Genomic DNA, 18,701 nt, shown 5'->3' on the forward strand with positions numbered 1-18,701 from the left:
ATTCTTGCAACTCCATCCCAACAAGGTGGTTCTAAGGACAAATCACAAATTCCTTTCAAAAGTCATTTCACCATTCCATCTCAATCAGTCTGTTGAGTTGCCAGTATTCTTCTCCCAACCTCAAACAGTAGCTGAGAGAGCTCCTCATACGTTAGATGTCAAACAAGCTCTCCTCTATTATATTGATAGGACAAAGCCATTTCGTAAAACAAAACAGCTTTTTGTGTCCTTTTCTCCCCCGCATAAAGGTAACTCCATTTCAAAAACTGGGATTGCAATGTGGATTGTTAAATGCATTCAAATTTGCTACCAAAAAGCAAAACGCACTCTATCCGTTCCCCCTAGGGCTCATTCCTCCCGTAAAATAGGAGCATCTATGGCATTTTTAGGGAACATTCCCTTAGATGATATCTGCAAAGCAGCTACATGGTCTACACCGCACACATTCACAAAGCACTACTGTGTAGATGTGCAAGCAAAACAACAAGCTAGTGTGGGCCAGGCTGTACTCAAAACACTATTTTAAACCACTGCAACGGGTACTGGTACTCGCCGCTAAGGGAGGGAACTGCTATGCAATCTATGCACTAGTGTGTGATCTGCAGCCCATATGCCTCAAACGGAAAATGCTACTTACCAGTATGCATCTGTTCTTGGCATGTAGGGCTGCAGAGTCCCACACGCCCACCCGCCTCCCCGGCTACCTCTATCTGTTTCAGTAATATCTTAATTAGATGCATTATTCATGGGCATCTCTTTCTGTTCTCACACAACTCCATCATTTCCCGTAATGGCGAACAACAATCTGAAGATGGAGTCGATGCCCATGCGCACTATGCTCCAGAGGAGGCGTCATCTACCATACAAAGACTCTTCCAGGACAACAACAAAGTGTAATCATCCGGGCCCACCACCAGATGGCGATCTATGCACTAGTGTGTGACTCTGCAGCCCTACATGCCAAGAACAGATGCACACTGGTAAGTAGCATTTTCCTTTCCAAGAGTGGAACCTTCCTTGTAACTCATCACAGCAAAAGAAAATGAAAACATGCATAGCCTTTGCATCCAGATTCCGAAAACAGGGATCTCTAGGGAGTGCCCTTTTGATTGAATGGTTGAAGCCATTACTCTATGCATTCTCACAATACCAATAATACCAAAAGGGATTCCAAAGCTTCTCAGATGTATGGTGAAGATGGTTCTAATAGCTCTAGATTGGCCAAGACAGTGGTGGTACCTAGACTTGTTACAAATGTCCATAAAACCTCACGTGAAGTTGCCATACACACCGCACCCGTTAACGAGACGCCAGGGACCTTTCCATCGTTGAGGTCAGACAATCCGATCATCTAAATCTGCTATTGGTCTGTATTGTGATCCTAAAAGAAGCCAAACGTCTAAGGACAAGAAAATGTCACGCTTTCAAGTGGAAAAGATTCTGCATTTGATGTAAGCAGAAAGGGCTCAATCCAATCAAGTCAAGCGGACGTGATACTCCCTTATGTATTAAACTAGGCTCAGTTTAAGCTTCAGTTCTCTCATCTGGGATCCATCTCGCCAGACAGAAAATCTCCAACACAAATTTCTTTTTTCACAATAACTGTAGTCATAGACTTTTAAAATGACTGATAATTCTATCCTCCAATTCGACATTATTTCCCACCTTGGAAGGTAAATGTGGCGCTTTCTAAAGCAAATGGTCCTCCATTCAAATGTACACACATCTTCTGTGCAGCATTTTTCATGGAAAATCGAATTCTTGATAGCTATTGCATCAGCTAGAAGAGTAAGCGAACCGCGAGCATTATCAACAGGGGAAGCATGCGATGGTTTCCGCGCCAACAGACTAGTGATGAGAGCGCATCCCTCATTACTCCCCAAAGTACTTTCAGATTTACATGTCGATCAAACAATTTCTCCTCTGTATTTTTCCTAATCTTTCAACAACTGCAGAGCATGTCCCGCACTCTTTAGACATTAAAGAGTTGTATGTTTCTGTCTAGACAAACTAAAGGTTCGAGTAAGACACCTCAATCATTCATTAATTATGGCCCAATAAGACAAAGTATGGCTAGAAATAAACAGTCTGTAGCTAAATTCATAGTTTTGTGTATCACACTATGCTATCAGGTAGCAAACAAACCTTTGCAAGCGTAACCCAGAGCGCACTCTACCAGAGGAAAAGCAACTACCACAGCTGAATTGATATTCACAATCGTATTCTCCCAAAAACAGAAACAGAGCCTCTGATAGGCTATTCCAGGGAGTTGTACCATCATGAGACCAACTTTGAAATGACTTGTACATATATTTAAGAAGTGCTCCAAGGTGCACGCTCAGCTCTGGTGTATTCTAGTGTTTACGGCTTCAATGAAGATGGCTGATGCAGAACCAGGATTACAAGTAAGTACCCTTTTCTTCTCTGGATTCCAACAAACTTTATGTCCACTTCCATCAGCTGATCTTTCTCGGACAAGTATGCATGTATATGACACCGTCTGCAGTCCCAGGTACGTGTGAAGCCGGCTTCCATAATGGTATATGGAGCAGAATAGAATCTCACGCCCCTCTAGGGTGCGTTTGAGCAGGAGCAGAGTAGGCTCTCATGCCCCTCGAAGGCCCTTTTGAGCACATCAATAATTTGATTATCCCTTTTTTCCCTCCAAACTCACCAACTCGTCCTCCTGTGTTCCTGTGTCCTACATGTTTGGCTGCTCTTGTTTCTGATTAGATGAGGTTTTATAGGCCGTTCAACAAGAAGTATGAGTAGAACATTATGTAATGCCACACAAGTGTCGATAGCCGGTTTCAGTTTCTCTCAGTGACCCTTCATTTTTCTGCGCTGGTTATCAATACCTGGTACCCCTGTGCAGCCCATATGCTGCTGCTAGTCATCGAAGAAAGCCGTCTTCTGTGCCAATATCCTAATAAACTTCTGTCTTACTTTCTCCCCCTGCCCCATTCCCAGGCGTGCCAACCTGAATGGCAGTGACATGGAGACGGTAATTGGGGAGGGCCTGAAGACTACAGATGGACTGGCCGTTGACTGGGTCGCCAGAAACCTGTACTGGACTGATACTGGACGCAACACCATCGAAGTGGCACGGCTGGATGGTTCGAGTCGGAAAGTTCTCATTAATAACAGCTTGGATGAACCTCGAGCCATTGCAGTCTTTCCGAGGAAGGGGTGAGTTTGGCAGGATCAGATATTATTCAGTGTTTCTGGTTGACTTGTGAAGGAGTTTGGACAAGAGGCAGTAGAAATAGTGAGTTACGAGGTACATGTAGTGGGGTGCAGAAGAGACCACGAGGGACTGCAGCATTTATCTGAGGGACTGGCCGTGTCATTGCAGGATGGGTGTGAAGTTGGTGTGTCTTGTGATATTCTTGTGCCTTATTTACCCCCTCTTGTGGTCCCACAGGTACATCTTCTGGACAGACTGGGGGCACATTGCAAAGATTGAGCGAGCTCATTTGGATGGCTCAGATCGCAAGGTGCTCATCAACACGGACCTTGGATGGCCGAATGGCTTGACTCTGGACTATGACACGCGCAGGTTAGTGAGGGACCCAGAGTCTGGTGATGAAAGTCTTTGATGTCGATCGGGATGTAATAGCTTTCTAAATGGAGACAGGGTGGGTTAGATGTCAGAGAATGGGGAAGGCATTTCATGCGGTTGTCTGGAAGGCTTTGTCTACACCGCCTTTGGGTGGGGACTGTGAACACCTCCCTTACATGCTTCACCTCTCAGCCACAGTTTAGAAAGTGTGTGATTTTCTGTCTGTCTTCAGTGTTGGCATCTTCCAAAGATACAGAAGATACTGAATTGTCCTCAGATGTCAGGCCAAAGGTCAGTGGGTGTAGGCAAGGGTTTTTTTAGGCTGCGCCTGGCGTCAGCAGCGCGCATGCGCTAATCTCGCCATGCGAGGGCCTTTTGGAAACAATACGGATTCCATGTGCACGTGTTCCGACGGACAAAAGATGTGCACGCGTATGGACAGAAGATGTGCACGCGTATGGGTCGCGGCGTTTCAGCACAACGCGCGCATGCAGCTCTTTCGCTTTCCCTCCCTCCCCCCGTCTTAACGATGCTTGTGGACATCCCGTTCTTCTTCCAGTCAGCCCTTGCTCACATAGGGCATGATGGTCCTGGTGGTCACTTCTATTTTATTTTACTTTCATGGCATCATTTTCATTTGCTACATTTTATCGCCCTCCAGTGGACTTTTATTTCCAATATTGTTCACCCTTCAGTAGGCTTTGCATTGTTCTTTACGAACTCGTATGAATTTGCAGTCTTTCAGCCTCGCCCAAACCTTCCACTTTTACCCGTCATAATTCTCAAAGCCAAAACGGACCGGTCTGACAGCGGCGGCAGCCCATGCCCTAAACATAAATTGTAGCGCCGAGAGGTCCAAACTTGGGTATTGTGGCGCTCTTTGTTTCAATGCGGTGGTGCGAAATCTCACAGCAGGACCACGCCGTTTAACAATGTATAATTCGACCCATGCTGAATAATGCCTTTTTGAGACCCTGCAGACCAGCTCTCTTATTTGTACACCATTTGCATTCAACTGAAGTTGGCTTCGCAGTTTGCATCTTTTGTGTCTTAGGCTATATGTATCAGACCAAAGCAATAATGAAAGAATGACATTTTAAAATTGATGACTGATTTTTTGTGTCCAGTTTTGCTCATATTCATTTGGGTACATTTTAGATGATTTGTTTATTGTTGTACTGCATCTATTACAGTTTTGTAACCAAAATAAAGATGTTATTGATTGGCAAGATAGCAAAAGACAGACACCTCACAGACAGAAACGCCTGGATTCTTGAAGTTGCAAAAGAAAAAAGCATTGGAAATGCAATAGGTCTCGCCTTTGATTAAGTTAAAGCCATTTGCTTTGCTAATGGTATTGTATAGCAACGCAAATGTCTTTAACTTAATGAAAGGCAAGACCTATTGCATTTTTAATACTTGTGTTTCCTTACCATTACACTTGGTATAATTTGCACCACGTGAAGTTATGATAACTGTAACTTGTTTTTATGCAGTGCTTGCTAATGTATATCAGCCAATTTAAGTCTTTTACTAGCACGTGTTACTGTTACCTAACTCATTGGAACTCAAGTTAATTATTTCAGGACGATGAATTTTTCAGTGGGTTCCACTGGGATTCAAATCTGGGACATGCACGTTGCACACACAGCTGCGAGCACATGTCTGAGAAAAAGTCAAAAGACTCAGTGATTAAACCCCCAGGAAAAGGGGGCAGCAGCAGGTTCTCTCTGTGAAGTAAAGATGCACTGAACGTTCACTTGATACCTCTCAGACGATCCTGTTTCAAAGAATCTCTCCCTTACGATCTTGTTCCATCGTGATGGACAGAATGACTTGAGCGTAGGTTTGAGGAAGTAACTCTTATTAGTTGCTCACCTAGGTTTTTAACCTAAAGATTCTGTCCCTCCCTTGTCAATTATAGACTAGGAGAGTTAGGCTTAGGAAGAGAAGAAAGGGCTTTGAATAAATACCCTGTGCTTCTTGATGGTAGCTTGATTTCTGCACACTGACCTGGTTAATTCCGTAGGACAACCAGACGGAAAGAAGAGAAGAGAGTGAGAGAAGTGAGGAAAAGACTGAGCCGAAGGTGTATGCGCACTGCAGGTAGCTCTGCAAGTGTCATACATTTGCGTTGTGCTCAGAAGCAGGAGCTTCTTTCATTCTCAGAAGAGCAGGAAGTGGGTGGGATGCCAGTTAGCCCCCTATCGAGACCCTTAAAGAAACAACAATTGCAGATGAAATGTTTGGTGTTGTTTACATGCGTTCTTCTCATGAGCGTGTGGTCTTTTTGCCCCAGTAGGATTTTCTGGGTGGATGCCCACCTGGATCGCATTGAGAGTGCCGATTTGAACGGGAAGCTGCGGCAGGTGCTGGTGAGCCAGGTGCTGCACCCCTTCGCGCTGACACAGGTGAGTGTTCGAAGGCTTCACCATCTGCCCAGAAAGTTCATATCACAAAGCGTCTTCGATGAGGGCACTGGTGTCGGCCATACACAGATTTACGTCTCAGCTCCAGACCCTGAGGCTTTGTGATAATTCGATACATGACTGTCCTTGGTGCTGATGATGTTTCTCTTTGTGCGAGCAGCAAGACCGGTGGGTTTACTGGACTGACTGGCAGACAAAATCCATCCAACGCGTGGACAAGTACTCAGGCCGAAACAAGGAGACTGTCCTGGCCAACGTGGAGGGTCTAATGGATATCATTGTGGTATCACCGCAGCGACAGACAGGTACAGCAGCTCTCTCTGCGGGTTGGGGAATGATCCTTAATTTACACCTGTGCTGTAGATCAGACCTGGCTGGAAAAATGTGTAGGGTGTTAGGTGTGCAGAGGCGGCTGCACATGAAAGGGTGGGTTGGTGGTGGTTAACTGGTGGTTGACAGTACAGAAGTGAATTGATAGACAGGTTGGTAACAAGCGTAAGCGTTAAGGTGGTGGAGGTAGTAAAGGTGACTCTCCATCCACGCAGGCAAGCATTGCAATGTTCTTACTCGAATAAAGCATCTCTCATAAGGCTGCAACGAGACCTGGCAGCACTGTTCTAATACAGTTAAGCGTGCCTTTTGAGAAGTGTTGGTCCTGTCCTGTTATGTTATCGCTTATTCATTGAGCGTAGTTACAGTCGTAGCGTTTCATGGAACTAAAAGAGAGTAAACCATTCACAGAAAAGGAGGGAGTGAGCAGGTGCAGGGCCGTGAATGGAACAATGTGCCAGGCATTTGCCACCCAGCTGCGATGTAGGAAGTCTAATCCTGTTTTTCAGCTGAATTTGGGAAAGATTGCATACGGGCAATTTTTATATCTTAACCATAGCCAATATCACTACTTTTGCAACGTAAATGTTTTCTGGATTCAAATGCAGTGCATTATTCTGGGTAGGAGGGTAGCCCAACAAGATCGTCACCCACACCCATGTGGTTCCTAAATGCTAAAGGAAACTTTCGCAGAGAGCGGAACAAAGATTCCTAACCCTAAAGGCGGCCTTTCTAATAGCCATCATTTCACTGCATACGTTTAGCCAACTTCAAGCACTCACCACCCTAGAACCATACTTACAAATTCATAAGGACAGAGTGGTCGTGAAAACAAACCCACAATTCCACCCTAATGTGATGTCACACTTCCATGTTAACCAGACTACAGTACTACCTGGTTTCTTCCAGCAGCCAAAGACACGCTCTGAAGAAGCCCAACTCACCCTAGATGTATGCAGAGCGGTCATGTCCGACCTCCTTGAAACAAAGTGTCAATACTTTGACTCCTTTACAGGAACAACAAGGGGACACCGGTAACCAAGGGAACCATCACGTGATGGATGGTGGAGACAGTGCAGACGCGCTTCAAAATAGCAGGAAAGCCGCTAGAAGATAAACCGAGGGTGCACTTTACAATTAAAAAGGGAGCAACACTTGCCGTTATAGCAAACGCTTCCATCACCAGCATATGTCTGGCAGCGATACGGTCCTCCATACACACCTTCAACAAGCATTGCTGAGCGGACACTCAAATACACAAAGAAGCCCGATTGGGACAAAGGGTACGCAAGCAACTGTTTGCAAAGCCAAGCATATTCCAACCCATACTCCCCGGGTGTACAGAAAGGTTTATGCCTCAGAACGAGCACAGTCCTTTAGAATCAACATGTTGTATAAATACAGTTCTAAAACTCTATAAAGGAAGATTACACACACATCAATAAATGTTCAATTTTATAAAAGTGCAGTTTGCTGACAGGTTAGGCACATCCATAAAGAATATTGGGTTGGGCTCGGACACTTCGGGCAAGAGGTCTAGACTTAGGTGGCTCGGAGGGGACTTAGATGGCATCTTACGTGAGCCACCCTTGCAATTACCAAACAAAGGCTTTGCAGTACTTAGAATAGGAGGAAATGCTTAAAGCACCAGGAGATGTTTGAGCCTGTGGGGCTTTTGTTCGCCCCTACAAGGAGGTGCATTGCCATGAAGTGAGTCCTGGTGTTAGGTGGAGGGCCCAGTCTTCTGATAGCGCCTCCTGTGATGTAGTTCTGAACCTGCTCTGTCTTCTTCAGGGACCAACGGCTGTGGGGTGAACAATGGCGGCTGCTCCCACCTCTGTTTCGCAAGGACGAGTGACTTTGTATGTGCTTGTCCAGATGAGCCCGATGCAAGTCCCTGTTCCACCTGTGAGTTAAACTTTGTTCCTTTCCTGTCCTCTGCCCTGCTCCACCCATGAGTTCAACTTTGTTCCTTTTCTGTCCTCCCCCCTGCTATACCTGTGAGTTTAGCTTCGATCCCTTACTGTCCTTCCCCTCTGCAGTTGTGGCTCCCAGGTCGTGGTTCAACCTTTGGGCGCACCACCAGCTGCTACGTATGCCTCTGCCACTCTTACATTGCACCCCTTGCCACTGTTACAGTTTCTACTGCTCCCTATGTTGTAGAACTCTCTGTGCACGTTGCACCCTGTCTCTCCCTATGTCCATTGCAATCCCTCCACATGCTGTATTCTATGCAATCCCTGCATGTGCTACGCCTCATGGTATTCCCTGTGCCAACAGTTTCTCCTGCCCTCCGCTGACCCATTGCACATATCGCTGTTCCAGGATTCTCGTCATCACTCTTGTCTTCTATTTCAGTGCCTGGATTTTCTCCACCTGTGCCTGAAATGACGAGTGCCAGTGGGAGGAGCGTGACCCCGCCTCGTCGGCCACAGACATCCACAACCGGAACGCACACCTCGCTCGAAGCTGCTGCAGGAAAGTATGTGGCTTTTCTCTATTGTGGGTCTGTTTTTTGGGGGGCAGGGCACCTTTAATAATACTTCTTTCTGATGGATACTTCTACCTGCAGATTCCTCACTTCTTGAATATCGTAGGTGCCAGATTGGATTCAGAAGTTTCTGACAATTTGTGCGCCGGTAGGGGACACCGGCTCCATCTCAGTGGCATAAGTAGAGTCACAGTAATGTCACTGGAGCCATGCAGCGCGCACACCGGCGCCCTGACATCCGTTCTGTTATTTCCGTACCTTTCGACTCTGGTCCGTATCTTCTCTCCTCAGCTTTGAGTTAATTGCTCTCCAGATTGTTTACACAGTTCGTTCAGTGCATTAGGATCATCTCCTCACCAAAGACATCGGTGTACTGCCCGTCGCAAGAGCAACAATCAGACTTCGATCACAGAACACCATGATGAACAACTGTGGTGCCTGGGTTGGAAGCAAGGTTCATGTGAGGAAATGGGGGGTGTAAAATGGTGTGGTTGTGCACCATCACCGTGTAATACACTCACTAACCCCTTTAGGTTCGGTAGGTTTGGTCTGTAAAACCTTTAACTCAACCCTGGGTAGCTGTGGCACAGAGCAGCAAGACTTACACAGAGGAACAAGAGTAAAACATGTAAATACACTAAAACAATTGAAGAAGAAATCAACACGGCACACACGGAATCCGACACCAATTTATAAAACTAGACTGTATTTTTATAACATTTTAGACACTAGAATGAAAAAGATTCACCAGAGGGTTCTGGAGATATTCATATTACAAGCAATAATAAATCAAAGCGATTTCAGACAACCACGAACAAGCCTTGGTAAAGTCAACTGATTGGACACTTAGAAACCTTTTCAAGGAAAACTTTACATAAGTATCAATGCGATTGGTTACAAGTACTTGGAGCAACCAACTCTGACTGGGAGCTGGTCAGCGGGAACAGCAAGGTGCTCGAGAACAGTTACCTTCACAGAAGAAGCAATCCTTCGTAGTTCCCGGCACTTTACTTTCACTTCAGTGGATTGCCATGGAGGGCTCGAGATGCAAGAGTTGAAAGTAGATGCTCTAAGGCTAAGAATGCTCTGGATGCAGGCATTCCTCAGTCTACAAAGGTGGTGTGGTAGTCACTGGACTACCAGTCACCTGTTGTTGCGGTCACAGTCTAATCCTTCCTGAGTTGATAACTCACCTTCTGAGGATCCCAGCAACTCTCCGACAGCACTCCCCTGCTCAGCAAAGTCAGGTTCAACTCTGTGCATCTGGTTTGGGTCCTCAGTACTCTACGACAGGGGTGGAAGTGACTTGAAGAAGTTGGGCTACCAACTTGCTCCAGCAGGCTTCTTCAGCTGTCGCATCGCATGCTGTTAACAGGAGGCCAGTCAGCGGCCCTCGGTTTCTCTTGGCTTGACAGGGGTCTGGAGGTAGCTTCTCCTTGAGCAGGACACAGCAGGCACAGTCCCTCTCTTCGCTAGTCCCCGGATGCAGCAGGTGCAGTCCTCGGCGGTGCAGCATCTCTTTGCTGGTACCTCGGTGCAGCAGGGCAGTCCTTCTTCAGTCCTTCTGCCAAGTCAGTCCAGAGCTGAGATCTGGGTGCTATGGGGGCCTCCTGTGTTCAAAAAGTGCCCACATGGCAGGATGCAGTTGGTAGCCAATGTGTTACTAGGTTCCCTTCCACCTGGTGACCACTTCCTGTGGAGTGTGGCATCTGGCTATCCCAGGATGCCCCATTCAGCCCACTCTCAAGGTGACAAGACCCCTCTCACGTCATTTAGACCTCCCTAGCTCACCTCCGGAGTGTGGCTGCCTCTAGGCTACATGCCCCTGGGGAAGCCTTTCTGCTCCCTGTAGCAGCCTGTGTGGTAAATAAAAATTCCTTTACCTGGACTGAATTTGATACAGAAACATTATAAAATAGCTCAGTAAAATGAGAGGCAGAATCCGTGATATTAGAGGTTCGGAATGGGCTTTATTCCAGTGATCGATTATAATCGGATGCTCCAAGTTCCATCACCACGGGGGTTCAGGAAGTGAAGTACATACTTTATTGACAAGAAGTAACTTTTATAGTACATACATTACAATGAAGCGAATGCAGTAGGCGTAACATTTGATAGGGAAATTGACGATTGGTCTGCGTAACCAAAAATGGGTGTAATAAGGAGTAAAAAGGAACATAATTGGTTATGATGTCATACATAGGTGGATCTATAAGATAATACTTGGCCTAGATGCGCGCGCAGCAGCATGACGTGTAATTGACGTGTAACTAGGGGGTGAAGGGGACTTGACATTAGCTCTACATGTGGAGACGAAAAGTCTGGGGGGTCAAGTCAACCTAATCCCAAATCATATCTTACATCCTATGTTTAAAGAACTATGTTATCCATAAAAGAAGGACTCTCGGACAGAATCTATTCTATACTGACTGTGCGTGCGTGTACAAGCGTCTAAGTGTCTACACTGAATGCGAGGGGGTAGGAATATTCCATGGTAACAGGGCTATGAATTACTTGCATGAGGACAGAGAAGCCGGGCCTTTTGCTCGGTAACTGGAAGAATGTTTACTTAAACTACTAGGCAGGAATGCATCGGCTGAGGGGGAAGCAGATAATTCGAAGGTGAAATACAGTTCTTGGCAGAGAATAGGCTGATGTCAGGCTTCGTGAGCCGCGCAGAGAATGAGACAAAGTTCATGGTCACAGATGCAGGCTCAGACTGGAGCTTTCAGAGGCAGAAGGCAAGAGGAGTTTGATGACAGAATCAGGGCCTACTTGCCTGGACTGTAAAATGGCATAAGTGAACCATATAAAGCCGGTGGCCTTTCATATTTAGGAATGGAATATCCGGCCTATTCATGGCGGATCTGACAGAGGACATGTTGACGGTGGACGCACATGCATTTGCGTCTTCATAACTGGAACTGGAGGGAACATACATGTACTTGTGACATGCACATAGAACCGTTGGGGTCCAAGATAGGGGACATAACTGACCAGAAAAATCCATATTTCCACATTCCCTCCTTGTCCCCTACTTGCCCTTCAAGAGATATCAATCTTCATCAATCCATTGATCTGTTCATATAGCATCATTTGTTCTTCTTTCTTCTTCCGTGACGAATGAAATCTTGGTGGTGGAATACACGATGTGGCACACAGACCACAGATCGCTGGTCCACATTGTAGACATAGACAGCAACTGAATAGTATGAGAAGGCCAATACCTAGGAAGGATAAAACTCTCCATCCCCAGGCTGATATCACATTCCAAAACCAACTGGACCAAGTCCAAGTGCCTGGGTTCTGGTGTATCTGGCTTACAATCTTATGAAGGCGAGTGATGGCTTTATATACAGATGGCGAATTTTCTGGTATGAATACGCAGCAGCTTGATCCGATGACCCTACAAGCTCCGCCCCTATCAGCCAGGATGACGTCAAGGACAAGACGATTTTGAAGCACAACAATCCGCATAGCAGACTGCTCTTCTGTTAGATTGCCTAAGGCGGAAATAGTTTCATTCACTACTGCTTCAAGGGTTCTAGTTAATCTACGTATCAGCTTACTATTAGTAACGGTACCTATATAGAGAAAGATGCCTTTATTAAAATCTACATACTTGTCCCATGCTGTTTCAGTGTAATCGACAATGGGGAGATCTCTCCGCTCTCTGTTGTGTACTAAATGAATATTTCTGTAATAATCAGGAGGAGCTAGGAAAACAGGTGGCAAAAGGAATGCAATGTAGCAGGTACCATCCCAATCTAGAGGTAAACGCATATATGCAGTCTGACCACATACAAAGTAGGAATGGCGAGAAGCTCTAAATGAAGATTTGCCTTGATCACTGAATTCTACTATAGTAGTGCATTTACTATGGCCCATATGTATGGAACCAACCTTTCTTACACACAATTCACCCTTCGCTGGGAATACTGACATGGTGGGTAAGACTAGTTCAACTTCGGATACGACATTTAGAATCATGAGATTAGGTGTAAAATTACCTAATCCATATACTTCATTTTCTAGATCAGTTCCTGTTCTTTTGGGGCGACCCTCCTTGTCAGGGTAGCAGACCTTGAGTAAAACTAGGTTCAGGTTTCCCCATACCCAATGATCTTGGTAAACTGCTGTGTCTGAGTTTATGGAATTGATTAAACTGAACCATGCTCCACAGGAGCCATTATGTGTAAATGGATGTGGAAAAAAAGGCAGGACTCCTTCATAATTCTGATAGGGAGGGAGCCGGCCACACACCCAACAATTGGTGGCATTACTAGTCTGATGGGAATGATGTAACATACTAATGAAAGTGTTATTGCGCAGCGCAAGTCTATAAGACAATTCATGTGGAGGTAAGTCACTAAAAGAATGTTCAGCAGCAACATTATAAACATGTCTAGAAATAGGGTAATATATGTGCAACAACATACTTGTAATAATTATTAAAAGACTCAATAAAAACAGAATTAATAATGTCACTATGCAGTGGCTACGCAGTGATTTACAATACGCCTGTCGTTTCAACATTTTCCGGGTATTTTCTCTACTCAGGTCCAAGGGATACATGTCAGAGACAATTCAACCGCTTCACCTTGGAGAGGACTTAAACAATCAAATTGCTCGACTTGTTGGGCCTAAGCTTTAGTTTGTAATTTTCAGAGTTATTCGGTTCAACAAAAGGAAGTTTTGAATCAGTCTGTGAGGGAGTGCAGGGCACAATGTCTATATCCGAGGATAGTCCATGAAATTTCTTGATATGACTTGAATGAATCCAGCCCTTGCGGCCCTCGATCTTCACGGCTGTCCTTGTGGTCAGTAGGACCAACTTGGGTGATTTCCACCTGGGCTCCAGCTGAGTCTTTCGGTCGAAATTCCTCACAAAGACAAGATCACCCGGAACAACGTCATGGGGTTTCACCTCAGTGTTGTCGGGAAAGGCTGCAGCTACCTGTGAACGACAAGATTGTAGTGCAGACATCAAGGAAGCCAAGTAATCTGTCAGCATATTACAGTCAACATCAGTTATTTTACGTGGTATAGGCGTCCCCCACATATTTGGTGGTCTGCCGAAGATCACCTCATACGGGGATAGCCCTGTTCGTGAGTGTGCTACCATTCTCATGTAAAAGAGTGCAACTGGTAACGCTACTACCCAGTCGACACCTTTCTCTCTGCATATTTTGGACATTCTGATTTTCAGTATCTGGTTATGTCTTTCTACGAGACCTGCTGCCTCGGGGTGTCGGACACAGTGGAATTTCCACTGATAACCTAACAGAAGTGAAACGTGTTTCATTAATTCGGATGAGAACGGCTGGCCGTTATCTGAGTGAACAACACGTGGTAAACCGTATCGTGGGAAGAATTCTCGAACCAACTGTTTGGCAGTAGTCGGGGCAGTGTAATGTGAAACCGGGTACGCCTCTGTCCAACGGGACAGAGCGCAAACAACTACGAGAACATATTTGAATCCTCGACATCGTTCCATCTGGATATAATCCATCTGTAGGACTTCAAAAGGGTGATTAGGAGGATGAAATCCACCCTGTTCTACGGGAACGCTTTTTCCTGGGTTAAACTGACAACAGATCATACAGGTACGGACCTTTTGTTTGGCTGCTGCTCGTAAATGTTTATTGAACCAAATGTGTTGAATGCTGTCTAGCATAGCTTTTTCTCCTAGATGTGCTGGACTATGTATAGTGTTAATTATAACTTGGACCATTGAATCAGGAAGGAACCATACAGACTTTTCCTTCATCATCCATCTTTGGTCCGTTTGAATCCCTCCTAATTCAGTCCATTTCTTTATTTCGTCTGGTGTAGCATCAATCAATCAATCAATCAATCAATCATGGAATTTATAACGCGCACTACTCACCCGGAAGGGTCTCAAGGCGCTTGGGGGAGGGGGTCTGCTACTGCTCGAACAGCCAGGTCTTGAGCTGTTTCCTGAAGGCGAAGTGGTCCTGGGTCAGCCGCAGGTGGACGGGCAGGGAGTTCCATGTCTTGGCCGCTAGGTAGGAGAAGGATCTTCCTCCGGCGGTGGCTCTCTGGATGCGAGGGACGACGGCGAGGGCGAGGTTAGCGGATCGTAGCTGTCGGGTGGGCGTGTAGAAAGTCAGGCGGTCGTTGAGGTACCTTGGGCCCAGGTCGTGGAGGGATTTGTGTGCGTGGGTGAGGAGTCTGAACGTGATCCTCTTGTTGACAGGGAGCCAGTGCAGGTCTCTCAGGTGGCTCGAGATGTGGCTGCGTCGGGGGGCGTCCAGGATGAGACGGGCGGAGGCGTTCTGGATACGCTGAAGTCTTTTCAGAAGCTTGGCTGTTGTGCCGGCGTAGAGGGTGTTTCCGTAGTCTAGTCTGCTGGTGACGAGGGCCTGGGTGACAGTCTTCCTGGTCTCGGTCGGGATCCATCTGAAGATCTTGCGGAGCATGCGGAGGTTGTGGAAGCAAGATGAGGAGACAGCGTTGACTTGTCTGGTCATCGATAGGGAGGAGTCCAGGATGACGCCCAGGTTGCGTGCGTGGTCCGTTGGCTTGGGTGCGGTGCCCAGGGCCGGGGGCCACCAGGAGTCGTCCCATGCGGAGGGCGACGGTCCCAGGATGAGGACTTCTATCTTGTCCGTGTTCAACTTCAGGCGGCTGATGTTCATCCATTCGGCGACATCTTTCATCCCTTCGTGTAGGTCGGCTTTGGCGGTGTCGGGGTCTCTGGTGAGGGAGAGAATCAGCTGGGTGTCATCGGCGTAGGAAATGATGTTGAGGTTGTGTTGGCGTGCGATGGCAGCGAGGGGTTTCATGTAGATGTTGAAGAGAGTGGGGCTGAGCGACGATCCTTGCGGGACGCCGCAGATGACTTCGGTGGCCTCAGAGCGGAACGGAGGGAGGCGTACTCTCTGTGTTCTGCCGGAGAGGAATGAGATGATCCATTCCAGAGCAGTCCCCTGGATGCCGGTGTCATTGAGGCGTTGGACTAGGGTGCGGTGGCAGACAGTGTCAAATGCTGCGGAGAGGTCAAGGAGGATGAGTGCCGCTGTTTCACCTTTGTCGAGCAGGGCTCGGATGTCGTCGGTGGCTGCGATGAGGGCGGTCTCGGTACTGTGGTTGGCTCTGAATCCGGATTGCGATGGGTCGAGGGATCCGTTCGTCTCGAGGAAGGCGGCCAGCTGCTTGTTGACGACCTTCTCGATGACTTTGGCAGGGAATGGAAGGAGCGAGATTGGGCGGAAGTTCTTGAGGTCGGTCGGGTCCGCTGTTGGTTTTTTCAGTAGTGCGCTGAGCTCGGCGTGCTTCCAGCTCTCCGGGAAGGTGGCTGTGTCGAAGGAGGCGTTGAGGATGTCTCGGAGGTGAGGTGCGATGGTAGAGGCGGCCTTGTTGAAGACATGGTGGGGGCATGGGTCGGTCGGAGATCCGGAGTGGATGGTGTTCATCATGCGTGTCGTGTCTTCGGTGGCCACTTTGGTCCATGTCTGGAGGATAGCGGCGGGGTGTGTAGGTTCGGTCGATGGGTGCGGGGGTGGAGCGCCGAAACTGTTGTGGATGTCGGCGATCTTGCGGTGGAAGTACGAGGCGAGGGAGTCGCAGAGGTCCTGCGAGGGAGTGATGTCGTTGTTGCCGGCGCTGGGGTTGGAGAACTCCTTGACGATGTTGAAGAGCTCCTTGCTGTCATGGGCGTTCTTGTCCAGTCGTTCCTTCAAAGATTTCTTCTTGGTGGTGCGGATGAGCTGATGATGTCTGCGGGTGGCGAGTTTGAGGGCGGTCATGTTGTCGGTGGTCTTGTCGAGGCGCCAGGCCTTCTCGAGGGTGCGGCAGGCCTTCTTGGAGTCCTTGAGTTCGTCGGTGAACCAGGGGGCCTTCTTGCTTCTGGGCCTGGTGAGTGGGTTCTTCAGTGGGGCGAGGTCGTTGGCACAGGAGGTCAGCCATTGCGTGAGGTCGAGGGCTGCTGTGTTAGGGTCCGTTGTCCTGACCGGTGGGTTCTGGCTGAGGGAGGTGGTGAGCTGGTCGACGGTGATCTTGCTCCAGTTTCTGTGGGGAACCTGCTTCGGGTGGTGCTGGACCGTGTTCTTCTTGAAGCTGAAGTGGACGCAGCTGTGGTCAGTCCAGTGGAGTCCGGTGCAGTGGCTGAAGGTGACGTGCTTGCTGGATGAGAAGAGGGGGTCGAGCGTGTGGCCGGCGTGGTGGGTGGGGGTGTTGACCAGTTGCTGGAGTCCGAGGTTGGCGAGGTTGTCCAGCAGGGTGGTCGTGTTGCGGTCGTTGTTGTTCTCCAGGTGGAAGTTGAGGTCCCCGAGGAGGATGTAGTCGGCGGAGGGGAGGGCGTGAGGGCTGATGAAGTCCGTGATGTCTTCGCAGAACTGTGCGCGTGGTCCCGGGGGTCTGTAGATGAGGGTGCCTCTGAGGGTAGTCTTGGGGTCGGTGTGGATCTGGAAGTGCAGGTATTCGGCGGTGTTGAATGCGTCGGTGGAGTCAGTCGAGATGTGAATGGTGTCTTTTGTGTACGATGGCGATCCCTCCTCCGGTCTGGTTGACGCGATCCCTCCTGATGATCTTGTAGCCGTCCGGGATGGCTATGGCGATGTCGGGGGCTGAGGAGGTGTTCATCCAGGTTTCCGTGAGGAAGGCGACATCTGGAGATGCGGTGTCGAGGAGGTTCCAGAGTTCCACGGCGTGTCTGTGGACGGAGCGTGTGTTGATCAGGATGCACTTGAGGTGGTTGCTGTTGTCCGTCTTGGTGGGCGTGGTGCTTGTTTGGAGGCAGGAGAAGTTGCAGGATCGGCAGGCGAAGGGTCCATGGGTGTGTCGCGGGGACGCTCGGTAGCACCCGGGGGCTCGGGCGGTTTTGAGTGCGATGAGCGTAGTGAAGTCGTAGGTCCTGCGGGGAGGCTGGCGGGCGCGGGGGCCAGGGGGTCTGGCGCTGGGCGCGGTCCAGGCGCGGACGGGTGCAGACGGGCTTACCTTTGGCGCACCTTCGGCGCTCAATCGGCGCTCCCGCTGCGCGGTCGCTCAGGGGGCGTCATAAATAAGGAGCCGGGAGGGAGGGTCAGCTGGGAGGCGGGAGCGGGTTGTCCAATGGGCAGTGGGGGGAGGCGGGGACTGCAGGCGGGAGCAGGAAGGAGGAGAGCGGGTCAGCGGTGGCGAAAACGGCGGGAAAAAACGGAGCGGAAGTCACCGGGGCAGCGTCGGAGGTCAGCGGGCGAGGAGGGGCAGCAGCGGCAGGAAGCGACAGGCAGGAAGCAGGAGGCAGGAGGCGGCAGCGGCGTGAACCAGGTGAGTGGCGTCAGGCGGAGGTAACAGGGTGGGCAGGTGCCAGGCAGCGAAAGGTAGGCAGAGCAGTGAGGGGGAGCGACCGGCTGTGGGGGCACAGGGGTCACACTGACCAGCCCGCTACTGTCCCTTTAAATAAGGAGCCGGGAGGGAGGGTCAGCTGGGAGGCGGGAGCGGGTTGTCCAATGGGCAGTGGGGGGAGGCGGGGACTGCAGGCGGGAGCAGGAAGGAGGAGAGCGGGTCAGCGGTGGCGAAAACGGCGGGAAAAAACGGAGCGGAAGTCACCGGGGCAGCGTCGGAGGTCAGCGGGCGAGGAGGGGCAGCAGCGGCAGGAAGCGACAGGCAGGAAGCAGGAGGCAGGAGGCGGCAGCGGCGTGAACCAGGTGAGTGGCGTCAGGCGGAGGTAACAGGGTGGGCAGGTGCCAGGCAGCGAAAGGTAGGCAGAGCAGTGAGGGGGAGCGACCGGCTGTGGGGGCACAGGGGTCTGTATGTCAATTACGTCAAGAGTAGGATTTTTAACTGTCATACAATGTGTCGGTGTCGGGACTATTGTCTTTGTCATGTCGGGGGTTTGAGTTTGAGCAGTCTGTTTAGCTGTTCTGTCGGCTAGATCATTGCC

At 48.9% G+C, this 18,701-nt stretch overlaps 1 protein-coding gene across 8 annotated transcripts in view; it reads left to right on the forward strand.

Annotated features, from left to right (window-relative positions):
- The window catches only part of LRP4 (LDL receptor related protein 4), a 507,202-nt gene that overhangs the window by 409,986 nt on the left and 78,515 nt on the right, over positions 1 to 18,701 (forward strand). For 5 of the 8 annotated variants that reach the window (XM_085646645.1, XM_085646639.1, XM_085646643.1 and 2 more), the window contains 6 exons: positions 2,971 to 3,189; positions 3,425 to 3,559; positions 5,862 to 5,973; positions 6,152 to 6,296; positions 8,116 to 8,229; positions 8,680 to 8,803. In XM_085646645.1, coding sequence (XP_085502771.1) covers positions 2,971 to 3,189; positions 3,425 to 3,559; positions 5,862 to 5,973; positions 6,152 to 6,296; positions 8,116 to 8,229; positions 8,680 to 8,803 — 849 coding nt within the window. The remainder of the gene's footprint in view (positions 1 to 2,970; positions 3,190 to 3,424; positions 3,560 to 5,861; positions 5,974 to 6,151; positions 6,297 to 8,115; positions 8,230 to 8,679; positions 8,804 to 18,701) is intronic. The other 3 variants (XM_085646647.1, XM_085646640.1, XM_085646644.1) reach the window with 1 other exon arrangement.

Source organism: Triturus cristatus, chromosome 3_1, assembly GCF_964204655.1.
Source record: "Triturus cristatus chromosome 3_1, aTriCri1.1, whole genome shotgun sequence".
In the NCBI taxonomy this organism is placed as follows: domain Eukaryota; kingdom Metazoa; phylum Chordata; class Amphibia; order Caudata; family Salamandridae; genus Triturus; species Triturus cristatus.